At 40.3% G+C, this 14,012-nt stretch overlaps 1 protein-coding gene across 5 annotated transcripts in view; it reads left to right on the top strand.

Annotated features, from left to right (window-relative positions):
- HTT (huntingtin) overlaps window positions 1-14,012 on the top strand; it is a 170,462-nt gene that overhangs the window by 36,829 nt on the left and 119,621 nt on the right. For 4 of the 5 annotated variants that reach the window (XM_070506341.1, XM_070506342.1, XM_044767916.2 and 1 more), the window contains exons 7-10: window positions 2,496-2,637; window positions 3,381-3,559; window positions 10,469-10,673; window positions 11,874-11,921. In XM_070506341.1, coding sequence (XP_070362442.1) covers window positions 2,496-2,637; window positions 3,381-3,559; window positions 10,469-10,673; window positions 11,874-11,921 — 574 coding nt within the window. The remainder of the gene's footprint in view (window positions 1-2,495; window positions 2,638-3,380; window positions 3,560-10,468; window positions 10,674-11,873; window positions 11,922-14,012) is intronic. The other variant, XM_044767917.2, reaches the window with a different exon arrangement.

The raw sequence follows: 14,012 nt of genomic DNA, 5'->3' as shown, positions 1-14,012 counted from the left end.
GTGAGCTTGCTTTTTGTTGGTGGCCTTCAGACCTCCTCCCCTAACTCCCAAAAAAGCTTGCATGTGAACTTCAGTTACTGTGATTCAGTCAGTTACCACTTGTTTACTTTCTAGCATCCAAAATTTGTTGATGCCTCTAGTCTGCTGGTGTTCCTGTCCTGTTCTTCTTGTCCTTGTAAGCTTATGTTTGTTAGAACTTGTGCACCTGATTCTGGTGGAGTATCTGGGTAGCCGAGATTTGCATGTCCAATCCAGGCTGCTTGATCAGGAGTCTCCTCACCTCTGGTGTCCTCTCCTCCTCCAGATACCTGCCAGAGACTGAGAATATGAGGTTTTTATTTTACTCACATGTAATATATATACGGGACAGTACATAAATCATAGGTGAATCATCACAAAGTGAACTTACCCTGTAACCACCACCCAGGTCTAGAAATAGAATATAACCAGCATCCCAGGAGCCCCCTTATACTCTCTCCCTGTCACTGCTCCCTGCTTCCTCCTCGAAGGTAATCACTGACGTGGCTTCTAATGCCATGGAGTCTGTTTTTAAATTCTATACAAGTCGAAGTGTATAAGTATGTTTTCTTTCTGTCTATTTTCTGTTTTTGTTCAATGTTAAGTTTGTGAGTTTTTTTCATGTGTTTGTGTATATTAGTACTTTGTGCAGTTTTTATAGCTGCCTAGCGGTTCTGTTGTGTGAATATGCCACAGTGTATCATTTTACTGTACCTGGACATTGGATTGTTTGTAGTTTTAAGCTATTGTGAAGGGTGCTGCCGTATCTGTTCTTGTACATGTCTTTTGGAGCACAGTTACGGCTTTATGTTGTGGATATCTGCAAGTGGATTTGCTGGGCTACAGGGTGTGTGTATTTCAACTTCGGTAGATACTGTCAAGCTGCTCTCCTAAGTGGCCGTACTACCATCAGTGGTGCGCAAGAATTCCAGCAGCTCTGCATCCTCACTAACGTCAGGATTGTTGGTCCTTTTGAGTTTAGCCATTCTGATGAGTAGGTTCTGGCATCACATTTTAATTTCCATTTCCATTCCCTGAAGTGCTTTTCACTCTAAAGTTGAATGATTTTTGCATCTTTTCCCTTTTGAAGTACTCTTAAAAATATGTCATCATGTGTGTTTTGAAAAGTGGAGCTATCTGACCTAAAATCTAGCGCCCTTCCTCATTGTGAGAAGACCTTTTAAGCGTGGTCTAGGTACCTCCTGCCAACTGCCTTTCTACGAGGCATTCTCAGGATTGTGGGATTTGACCTGAGAAGACCCCCTCAATCTCTCAAACTCAATTTTATTATTTATTATTCCAAAATATTTAAGTTCACCAGGGGCTGACTTCATAATAAGGTTTAGCTTTCATTGTGCTTATAAATTTAGACTAATATAGAATGATTCTTAATTTACTATTTCAATGATGTATATGTGTGTATTTTCACTCAAGATAGTTCTTTAATATGCCAGTATCTTTTCCTGGAGCTAAAAAAATTTGTCAGATTTAACCCAGTTGACTTGGTTGTCTGAGTGGTATCTCAGGGGAGAAACTGGAGGCTCTGGGGGTGTCCTCTGGCCAGGGGTCTGGTTCTTTGCCTCTCTGGTTTCAGAGATTTAATCTGTAAATTTGCTGAGAGTTGATGAGCCTCTGAGAAGCAGTTTATGCTGAGCACACTCTTAAGGAGAAGCTTATTGATGTCAGGTACTAACCAGTCTGTAATTTGCTGCTTGTTTGCCTATGGTCCTACCTCCAGTAGTGAGACCCTATTGAAGTCCCTGACTCAGTCAGTAATGCTCAGTGCATGCCACACAATGACTGGAACCAAGTTGTTGCTCAGAGCATAGTTTAGAATAATGGAAAATGGATGTTCTTAAGTAATATGGTCACCAAACTCATGCAGCTAGATGGTCACCCTTTTTCATTCTTGGGATATTTTTGTTAGGACCTAAATGGCAACAGTTAGAATTATAGCACTCCCTTCTTCGGGTTGTCCTGTAGGTGCAGTGGTAAAGTCTTATTGTCTAACTTTTTAGGAAAACACTTGTGGGCAGTATGCTGTCACAGTGCAGTTAAGTTGCAAGCTATCCGTTAGGCCAAGACATTGCTGTAGTTGGCTAATATTCTTTTCTCCTTGACCTCATTATTTGTTGACTTTTTTTTACTACCTTTATTTTAAATAGTGTCTTTTATTAACCCTGTCCCCAAATACTGTGAGTACACCTTTGCTAGAAGCTGAGGCTTTCACTGTTGCATAGAGGATGTAGATGCTGAGCAAGTCCCTACTTGCAGCTTGTAAGGGAGTAAATAGACTACACATTTGCAGACTGCTCTGAAATATCCCAAATTTAGGTGCTTCCATTCAGCTATAGGAAAGTCTCAAATTATTTATAATTTATACTGTATAAGAATTTGGGGCAAATTAAGTTTTTGAAATACATGATAAGCTTCATAGGCATTTCACCATCTGTCTGCTTGGATTTTTGCTTCCCTAGGTTCTGTTAAAGGCTTTCATAGCAAATCTGAAGTCAAGCTCCCCTACCATTCGGCGGACAGCAGCTGGCTCAGCAGTGAGCATCTGTCAGCACTCAAGAAGGACGCAGTATTTTTATACCTGGCTACTAAATGTACTCTTAGGTAAGATGCAGGCATATTAGTGATTTTCCCCATGGTATGGTGGAGTCTCTAGCATTTACTTGAATGCTTTGAAATTCTTTAAAATCGGACAGTCCCTCCAGCTTCCGGACCAGGCCTCTGGCGCTGGCTGACTGGTAAGTGGGGACTAGGAGCCCATGTGGGTCTGTGTGAGGATTAGGAAAAGTCTCCTCATCCTTTGTGCTGAAGTACAGGTGCCGCCATGCCCAAGGACATCTAGCTGGGCTGTGGGTATGGGCCAGTTTGCAGCTCCACCCTCCTTCCTGGGCTTGGCCCTCTATGAGCCAAACTGCACAGCCGTACGTGGTAGCTCTTGAGTGCAGTGAGGCCCTGAGGCTTGAAGGTCCCTGCATGTTTTCTGTATAGGTGTAGGTCTGCTAACAATTCCTTCTGTACTTGGGGTAATTGTGGAAATCATCACTCGCAAGTACTGAAGAGAGCATATGGACATTTGATGTGAAAGAACTGCCCGACTTCAAATGCAATAAAACTCACTGTCAAGGGCCTTGCTAAGCTAAGGATTTAGAGGTCTTCCTTAATGTTACTCCTGGATTTTGGCCAAACAATGAGATACACTGTATATTTTTTCACAGTAATGTTTGTGCCATCTTTATCCCTCACTGCCAGCCTCATAAGGTTCTACTGTGGATCTCTGTTTAACAATGTAGACATGAATCTCCAAGCAGTGAATCAGATGTTAAGAAATCTTGTTGCTGCCTTTGTAGGTTTGCTAGTTCCTGTCGAGGATGAACATTCCACCCTCCTGATTCTTGGAGTGCTGCTCACATTGCGGTATTTGGTGCCCTTGCTACAGCAGCAGGTCAAGGACACAAGCCTGAAAGGCAGCTTTGGGGTGACACGGAAAGAAATGGAAGTCTCTCCCTCGACAGAGCAGCTTGTCCAGGTAGCAACCACGTGGTTTACTCAGTACCTATACATAAATGACTGACATTTAGTGAATCAAATAATTTGCAAGAGAAGTGGTGAAACCGAGGGTTAAGAGCTAAACCTCCTGGTTCAGGTCCTAGCTCATGACTCCTAATTATGTGACCTCCATATGGCAGTGATGTGAGAGTAAAAGGAAGGTAATCTCTTATAATGTTACCAAGAATGTTACAGAAACCGCTTAACCCCTGCCTGTCACAGAGAACACTGTTGCCCCATTTCTAAAACCGGGGCTCATGAAATGTGTTCATCGTGCAGTGAATATTTATTGAGCACCCACTACGTTCTAGGCACTGGGAGAGGTGCTGGGGGTACAATGGTGAGTATTTCGGATGCAGTGGTCTGGTACTGTAGTCTACACACCCAGAGAGGTGGGAACATGGTCCATTGGGGTGGAGGAATAAAATGTTACAACTTCTCTTTCCTATGCAGAGAAACCCTGCAATAATTCTCATGCACAGTCATGTGCTGCTTAATAATGTTTTGGTCAACGACAGACTGCATATACGATGGTGGTCTCATAAGATTAGTACCATGTAGCCTAGGTGTGTAGTAGGCTATACCATCTAGGTTTGTGTAAGGACACTCTGTGGTGTTTGCACAACAATGAAATCACCTAACAATGCATTTCTCAGAACACATCTCTGTGATTGGGTGACACATGACTGTCATGTGATTGGCAGTTGATTTCAGTTCTTTGCAGTGAGTTCACCCAGGTTATTTTGTCAACCTTGTAACAATGCAGCTGCATTTTAAGCAATTGGATTTTGTGAACTTTATTTGAAATGTTATGTTAGGGGGCTGGCCTGGTGGTGTAGTGGTTAAGTTCCCTCACTCTGCTTCAACAGCCAGCGTTCGTGGTTTGGATCTTGGGTGCAGACCTACACACCACTCAATGAGCCACGCTGTGGCAGCAGTCCTCATACAAAAAGTAGAGGAAGATTGGCACAGATGTTGGCTCAGCAACAATCTTCCTCAAGCAAAAAGAGGAAAATTGGCAACAGATGTTAGCTCAGGGCCGATCTTCCTCACACACACACACACACACACACACACACACAAGTTATGTTAGGTTCATACCATATTTAATGTACTGGATGCTATTGAAGCCCTTACCCTTTCTATAAGTTAAATAGTTACATGGCATATACAGGAGTCGAGGCACACGACCCGGCATCTTGAGAGGGGTGCCTTGACTCAGTTGTCTGCTTTCAGTATATTGGTGATACTGTAGTTTGTAGGTGCTTGAGTCAACTGGATTTATCAGTTGTGTCTTTTGCCTAAATTTTTTACGGTACAAAATTGTAAGTGGCTTAGAATGATTTCTGCATAGAAATCATGAATTAAAGATAGTCCTAATGATTTAAGCATTGAGTTAGGTACTATTTGTAAAGTACTTAGAATCCTTCCTGGCACATGGTCAGGCCCTGTGAGTACTGGTTAATGATAAATAACTGAGAAGTGGGCTCTAAGTAAATGTCAGGCCAACAGTTCTACCCTGACCAGCTGCCTTTCAGCTTTCTTACAGAATACAAGCTATGACAGTCTCATGAGATGTGACACTTCATATTAATTATATTGCCCTCACAAAAAAATCATTACTGAATGATTTAGTGCATATAAAAGATGTTATAGTGGTAATAAATACATTAAAAAATAGTTTACTTCATCCTTACCTTGTTTGTGTACTTTTTATTATGGAGATTTCCAGACATAGACAAAAGTAGACAGAATAGCTTAGTGAACCCCTTCAGTAATTATCACCTGCGTCAGTAATTATCCATTTAGGGTCAGTCGTGCTTCACTTATAATCCCACTTCCTTCTCCCTCTTTTGTATTATTTCGAAGCAAATCCTAACCATCCTGTTATTTCATGTATGTATTTTAGTAGGTATCCTTATAGATGAGGACTCTCTGTTTTTGAGAACTTAACGACAATGATATTGTCACACCTAAACAAATAAACATTTCCTTAACATCAAATACATACTTATCTGCTGTCAATTTTTTTCTCCACTCTTTTGGAATCAGTATCCAAATACGATTGGTTGATAAGGATTGGGAGTCTCCTTGATCTGATGGTTCCCTTCCATCCCTGTTTTTCCCTGAGAGTTCATTTGTTGAAGAAACAGATTGTTTGTCCTGTGCAACTCCTGGCGGTCTTATTACTTGCCTCTCCATTGTGTAAATTAACATGTTTCTTTGTTTTCCGTATTTCCTGTAAATCAATAACTGGAGCCAGAGGCTTGTCAGATTCAGTGCATATTTGAGAATGTACATAATATCTGAGTTCAGTAGTACTTATATAATATTTTAAGACAAATATTATGTAAGTATTGGGACTGTATACTCTGTTTTTTTCTGATGTTTTAAAAAAAAGCCTGCTTAGTCGAAAAGATTTGGGGTCCATTAGTCTAGTGGAAGAAGCGAGCAAACAGTCACTAAATAGCATGTAAGGTGGGGGTGCAGGGTGCTATGGGAGCACATAATGCCCCCTGTATGACCAGGGCAGGGAGGCGTGCTGGGGGAGCTCAGTTATGAGCTCGTGTTTGTGGGCGAGGAAGATTTGACCAGGCACATGGAGTTGGGAGAAGAGAGTTTTATAGACAGAAACTACAAGCTTTGCCAAGCCCAAGGAGTAAGAGCATGCAGCTCTCTGTCAGGGTCTCCAGGCTTTCTCGTAGTTTAGCAGGGGTGCTGGTAACAGATAAGGCTAGAGGGCTATTGAGAGCTGTCTTAGACCAGGACAGCAGTTATCCTGGGCGCATGGGGTCCAGGGGTATTGGATGTGGTGCTTAATTCAGTGCTGATTTTCTTAATAGTCACTTTTCTCTAAAGTGATTAAATCATATAGCTTGTTGTTGAATTAGCAAGCTAGACAAGATTATCTCTAAATCATATCTTAATCCATTTTCTTTTGACTAATAGCCATTCTGAATTAAGTTATTTTGATTATGAAGTTCAACTCAGCTAATAGAGTTTGGCTAACTGTATTTAAATATTTTGGATATTAACCCCTTATCTCATATATGGTTTGCAAATATCTTCTCTCAGTTGTTAGGTTTTCTTTTCATTTTGTTTATGGTTTCCTTTGCTGTGCAGAAGCTTTTTAGTTTGATGTAGTCCCATTTGTTCATTTTTTTCTTTTGTTTCCCTTGCCCAGTCAGACATGGGACTTGAAAATGTGCTGCTCAGACTGGTGTCAAAGAGAGTACTGCCTGTGTTTTCTTCTAGAAGTTTCATGGTTTCGGGTCTTACATTCAAGTCTTTAATCCATTTTGAGTTGATTTTTGTGCATGGTGTAAGGGAATGGTCTACTTTCATTCTTTTGCATGTGGCCGTCCAGTTTTCCCAACACCATTTATTGAAGAGACTCTCCTTTCTCCATCATATGCTCTTGGCTCCCTTGTCGAATGTTAGCTGTCCATAAATGTGTGGGTTTACTTCTGGGCTCTCAATTCTGTTCCCTTGATCTGTGTGTCTGTTTTGGTGCCACTACCATGCTGTTTTGGTTACTTTGGCTTTGTAGTATATTTTGAAATCAGGGATTGTGATGCCTCCAGCTTTGTTCTTTTTTCTCAGGAATCCTTTGGCTGTTCGGGGTCTTTTGTTGTTCCATATAAATTTTAGGATTCTTTGTTCTATTTCTGTGAAAAAGTGTTGTTGGAACTTTGATAGGGATTGCGGTGAATCTATAGATTGCTTTAGGAAGTATGGACATTTTAACAATGTTAATTCTTCAAATCCAAGAGCATGGAATATCTTTCCATTTCTTTGTGTCTTCTTCGAGTTCCTTCAACAATGTTTTATAGTTTTCGGTGTACAGATCTTTCACCTCTTTGGTTAAGTTTATTCCTAGGTATTTTATTCTTTTTGTTGCAATTGTAAATGGGATTGTATTCTTAATTTCTCTTTCTGCTACTTTGTTGTTAGTGTATAGAAACAAAACCGATTTTTGCACGTTTTGTATCCTGTGACTTGACTGTATTCCTTTATTGTTTCTAAAAGTTTTTTAGTGGAATCTTTAGGGTTTTCTAGATATAAAATTGTGTCATCTGCAAACAGTGACAGTTTCACTTCTTCTTTTCCAATGTGGATCCCTTTTATTTCTTTTTCTTGCCTGATTGCTCTGGCTAGGACTTCCAATACTATGTTAAATAAGAGTGGTGACAGGGGGCATCCTTGTCTGGTTCCTGTTCTTAGAGGGATAGCTTTCAGTTTTTCTCCATTGAGAATGATATTTGCTGTGGGTTTGTCATATATGGCCTTTATTATGTTGAGATATTTTCCTTCTATACCTATTTTATTTAGAGTTTTTATCATAAATGGATGCTGTATCTTGTCAAATGCCTTCTCTGCATCTATTGAGATGATCATGTGATTTTTATTCTTCATTTTGTTAATGTGGTGTATATCACGTTGATAAATTTGCAGATGTTGAACCATCCCTGCATCCCTGGAATGAAACCCACTTGATCATGATGTATGATCTTTTTAATGTATTGTTATATTCGATATGCTAGTATTTTGATGAGGATTTTTGCATCAATGTTCATCAGTGATACTGGCCTGTAATTTTCTTTTTTTGTGTTGTCCTTGTCTGGTTTTGGTATCAGGATAATGTTTGCTTCGTAGAATGGGTTAGGAAGCCTCCCCTCCTCTTCAATTTTTTGGAAGAGTTTGAGAAGCATAGGTATTAAGTCTTCTTTGAATGTTTGGTAGAATTCACCAGGGAAACCATCTGGTCCTGGACTTTTATTTTTTGGGAGGTTTTTGATAAAATGATCCTGGGTCTGGCTAAACTATTAAGGAGTATGGGCAAAATATAGATACTTTTAGATATACAAGAACTCAGTTCGTTTTTCATGTATGCTTTTTGAAAAAATTATTTGAAGATGTATTCCAGGAAAACGAGAAATAGATTAGAAAAAAAAGGAAGCCCCGAAGTTCAAGAAACAAAGCACCTAACCCAGAAATGTGGTAGAAGCCATTCCAAGATGATTGTTGTGCAATGTGCCTTTCCGCTTAGACACAGGAAGTCAGAGGACCTTCAAGGAGCTCTCTGCAACAGATGTCAGGATTCAGAAGCTGGGCAAGAGGGAAGGGGTGTGTGTGTGTGTGTTGCAAGGAGAAGATAAAAGGCAATTAGCAACTCCAGGAAAACCAGGAGGGTTTATCACAGCCACTTATGATCCAATCATGAAGCAAATTAAAATGTAGAATAATTTTAAGCAAGTAATAGATCATGGTAACAGAGAATCCATTTAATTATTATCTCTGGGATATCTTTGAAGTGACACAGGTCTGTTAATAATGAAATATTTCTTTCTTTTTGGGTCTAGTCACATTAATAGGCTTTGCAGTGAATAATGTTTATGTACACATGATAAGATACTTTTTTTTAATTCAGTTTTTAGGCTCAACTTCTAGGCAAAGTACATAAGATTTAAATAGTTACTTAGTAGTATATGAACAGTATAAATCTTAATAATATGAAAGTAATGGTGTTGCTAACAGAATTTGGGAAGGGGCAGATGAAGAGAAGGGAGTGTGGGGTGTTGATTTCCTCATTTTACACAGTAAGGAGTCAAGAGATCCTTTGGTCAACATAGGTGGCTTCAGAAATCAAGGTGTCAGCTGATGATCTAGAGCAGGGCAGCAGGCTTTTCTCTAAGGGGCCGACTACTCAGCTCCTCCGCTGGAGCAGGAAAGCAGCCACAGATGCTACACAGGCGTGGTTACGTCCCGGGAAAACTTGGTGTACAGAAACAGGTGGTGCCCAGAGCTGGCCTGTGGACTGCAGTCTGCAGACCTGTGACCTAGAGTTACGGAGGTTACCGTCAGAAGAACTGAAACAAATGATTAAAAGTAGCTACCTCTGAGACTTTTACTGTTCTTCTTTATATTCTTGTATACTGTCTGGTTTTTACACATGTTTGTTACTTTTATGATATTGAAGGGCTACCCGACTTACTGTGTAAAAGACAAAGTGCCAATTAAGTTTGAATTTCAGATGAATTATGAGTAAGGTTGTGGTGTAAGTATGCCCCAAATTGCATGGGATGTAGTTATACTACAAAATTATTTGTTGTTTATCTGAAATTCACATTTAACTTGGTGCTCTTCTGGTATTTTATCTGGCAACTCTAATTAAGGGAAAAAGAATAAATTCGTTATGTGCCTATGGTATGATATTGTATTAAGAGCACTAATAAATTTTTGACATAATGCCTTTAAAATTTTTGACAACTCTGTCAGTGGCCCTCATACCAGTGTTTCTTGCTTATTACTATGTGTCAAACTAACTACACTCTCAGTGTATATTGAGCTTAACTGGTCACCTGGTTAGGGAGATGGAGATCTTAATTAGCATGCTTCTACTTTTGTGGAAGTACCCTATTTATTTATTTTTTGAGGAAGATTAGACCTGAGCTAACATCTGCTGCCAATCCTCCTCTTTTTGCTGAGGAAGACTGGCCCTGAGCTAACATCTGGGCCCATCTTTCTCCACCTCCCATGTGGGATGCCTGCCACAGTATGGCTTGCCAAGCAGTGTGCTGGTCCACACCCGGGATCCGAACTGGCGAACCTCAGGCCCCCGAAGCAGAACGTGTGAACTTAACTGCTGTGCCACTGGGCCGGCCCCCCCTATTTATTTTTAAGGAGTTAATTTAACAGTGAAAGAAATCATGGGAATTTAGAAAACAAGATGGAAGCTAATGATCCCTCTGGGAGAAATTATAGAGACATTTTTAGGGGGAAGAAATTATGGCACAAATTTTGCCAACATAAGACTATCAGAAACAAAAAAAGTAAAACCTGGGACACGTAAAAACTGTGGCAATAACACTGGTTTATCTCTTTCAAGGTTTACGAATTGACCTTGCATTATACTCAGCACCAAGACCACAATGTGGTGACTGGAGCATTAGAACTCCTGCAGCAGCTCTTCAGAACCCCTCCTCCGGAGCTCCTGCAAGCTCTGACCACGGCAGGTGGCCTTGGGCGGCTCGCTGCGGCTAAAGATGAGCCCAGTTGCCGAAGTCGTAGCGGGAGTATTGTGGAACTTATAGGTAAGTTATTAGGAAGGCTGATTCTTACAATTAACCCCGCACTAAAATACTAGTTACGTTCTGTTGAATTATGGGCTCAGCGCTGTGCTAAGCAACTTAGATCTCAGTTCCTTACAAAATCTTACAGTGCAGAAGCCGCCCTTATTCTACAAACAGAATAACTAAGTGTAGAAAGCTTAGGTGGCAAAATGAGGCCAACACTTAATGCTCGGCCTCCTGACTCTCTCTGACTTGGCTGCTTCCACATGACATCATGAAATGCAAACCTTAGGGAAAGTATTTCTAGGAGGACCTCTTTGCCAGTGACGGGATCTTCAAGTCTTTGTAGGGATTTTAGAGTTCCTTTCTGTCCTCTGGGTCCTTTTTTGCTGTCCTCGCTGACTTTAGAAAACCCCTTTCCTTTCTCCTGTCTCGGCACCTTCTCTGTTCCATCTGCTCTTTGTGCTCTCGAGGATTGGGCCCTTGTCGCACAAGGGGATGCTTCCCTACAGAGTGACCACTGGTTTTCCTCCATCCTCAGTGGGCCCTGTCTGATGTGGAGTTGCCCCTCGGGAGCTGGAATAGGGGGGGATCCCTGAAGTGCATCCTCTAGAACTGGGGCCTGCCCAGAGGAGGCCTCTTCTATCTAGGCCCTGCAGTCTGTGGTCGATTGAGTACAGCATGGGTGGGGCATGGCCTCTGCTCACAGTGCAGCAGACTGGAGAGTATGCCTGGAGGGCTGATTGCTGCCTGGTTTGAACGTAAATGTTTGCCTGAACTGTTAGCAGAAAACGTTAATATGCCTGTTTACTGTCCTCTCTGCTGATAATCCTTTTCTCTGTGGGATGCATGCCTTACAAATAATTACTGCAAATACTCATTTCTAATGATTGCTTCTAATGAAAATTTATACTTGATTATCAGTTGACCAATAATCTGAGATTTCTAACGTTTTTAATTTGGCTTCTTAAATGCGCTTTATTTTATCTCTTTTGACATTTTAGTTCTTATCTTTAGAAATCTGTATTTCAGTGTTAATGTAATTTTCACGTTTTTGAAATTGAAGTGTTACAGTATGGTGTTTTAGCACCACCTGTGGAAATATGTTCACATATTCTCTAGTTTTAAAGTTAAATCAAACTTTTTGAAGATTTTCGAATTCCTTCTAAATTTTAGCAGCTAATTGCCTTACTTTCATCTGTCATTTTCTGTGATTTACAGCCGGAGGGGGTTCTTCATGCAGCCCTGTCCTTTCAAGAAAACAAAAAGGTGATTATTTCAGAAGTCGAAGTCTTATGTTAATCTTACTGCTTTCTCTGTATTTCTGGAACACTGTCGACTGTGTCTGTGCCTCTTCTCAGCACAGTGATTGTATGTAGTATAAATGTTGCTGGAATCTGATAACTAGGCCTGAATAGTTCTGTGGGGTGGATTTTAAAAATTGATTGTGTATCAGAATTGCTTTGTCATAAATTTCTAATGCTTTAGACCAGGGGTCAACAAACTTTCCTGTAAAGGGCCAGATGGTACATATATTAGCCTTGTGGGCCTTACTGTCTCTTGGAACTCTTCAGCTCTGTCCTGTGGCAGGAAGGCAGCCATAGACAATACTAGGCTAACGATGTGGCCAAGTTACAGTGAAACTATTTACAGAACTATTTACAGTAGTTTGCCTACTCCTGCTTTAGGGAATTTGTTATATTTTATAAAGGTAACATCTTCCCAGTCAGTTTTGTTTAGTATTAGGAATAATGTTTATTTAAGTATTTTGTTGCATTTGGCCTGGTTATCATTTTTCAGCCATATTTAGCTTTGTATATGCTAAAATGTTCTGATGCGCTTAATTTATTTTAATTAAATTGAAGTGTTTCTGATATAATATGATAATTTTGTTATACATTATCACTTTGCAACACCACCCATTTTCTTTTCCAGTCTAGATTTCCATAGGAAAGAGTTGATATCATTTTCTATTTGGAATCTTGAGACTAATCTTTTTTGTGTGTCATGATTTGAGTGTTTTAGAGCCTGATGCGTAATATTATTTGCAGTTGAATGGGATCTTAACAGGAATAATATTCTAGCCTTGACTGAATTAATAAATGTTTCCTAGAAGAACTTGTAATCAGTAATTTTTGGGCCATCCTAGTGTGGGATACTTAACCAAGTTTGAGATTTTGGTGAAACACTCAGATTGTTTGAAAGCCAAAAGGATTCTAGGGAAAGCTAGTGTCTCTCTTCTTGAATTAGGAAAGATTTCAAGCCTGTGGCTAAGTTAGTCTGGTACTTGCCTCCTTTGTTTCTTAGTTGCTCTGCCCAGTGATGATGAAAAAGGTGACTAATTCATGTGATTAAGATGAGTTGTTTTATCATCTTCTAGCTAGGACACGGGAGATGTCCTCAATCTCTTTTTTGTTGTTCTTCTTCTCCCCAAAGCCCCCTGGTACATAGCTGTATATTCCAGTTGTGAGTGCCTCTGGTTGTGCTATGTGGGACGCCGCCTCAGCATGGCTTGATGAGCGGTGCCACGTCTGCGCCCAGGATCTGAACCAGCAAAACCCCGGGCCGCCGAAGCAGAGTGAATGAACTTAACCACTCAGCCACGGGGCTGGCCCCTCAATCTCTTTTTTATTTTTCCAATGTTTTTTTTTTTTCTCTCTCGTTTAAAGCTACGGTTTTCAAACTTTTTTGTTGTACTCGCAAAATTCCTTTTTTCAAGTGGAATCTGCCAGTATATAAGAAAGATAAAAGCAGAGTGGTTGGATGTAGGATCAGGGTCAGGGTGAGGGGAGTGGTGGCCTGGGGTTCCTTCTCTGGCAGCAGCTGGCCCTTCCCCCTCCTTGGGGAGGGCTCCATGGAAGAGATTTGCAAACTACGAGTTGCAAGGAGGAGACTGCTTTCATTAACACATGAATTCACAGGTTGGAATTTTATTTGCTTTCTCAAGGTAAATCACTTTTTCTGTAATAAAGGACCCTATTATTTAGTAGATAAGCCAAATGGTGTGTTGATTTCATCTAGATTTGGGGTTTCCTTTTCTTTTTCTTTTTTGCCTTTACTGTCACATCAGTGTAGATTTATGGAAGTTATCACAGCTGTGACCTATTCTTTGAAAAGCAGTGAAATTAGAAATTGCCAATAAGAATTTTGCTAGTGTCATTTAATGACATTTGTATCTAATGTTACCGTAACGATTTAATGAGTCCAGTTAAATCAAGTTAAGACTTTTGTTTTCTTTTTTTCTTAAAATAAAGTTTGGGAACAGGAACTGTAAAATGTGGTTTTTTTTGAGAAAGATTAGCCCTGAGCTAACATCCATTCTCGTCTTCCTCTACTTTATATGTGGGATGCCTGCCACAG

This window comes from Equus asinus, chromosome 3 (genome assembly GCF_041296235.1).
Source record: "Equus asinus isolate D_3611 breed Donkey chromosome 3, EquAss-T2T_v2, whole genome shotgun sequence".
NCBI classification, from domain to species: Eukaryota; Metazoa; Chordata; class Mammalia; order Perissodactyla; family Equidae; genus Equus; species Equus asinus.
The sequence above is the reverse complement of the archived record's forward strand: the minus strand, read 5'-3'. Positions and strand labels throughout refer to the sequence as shown.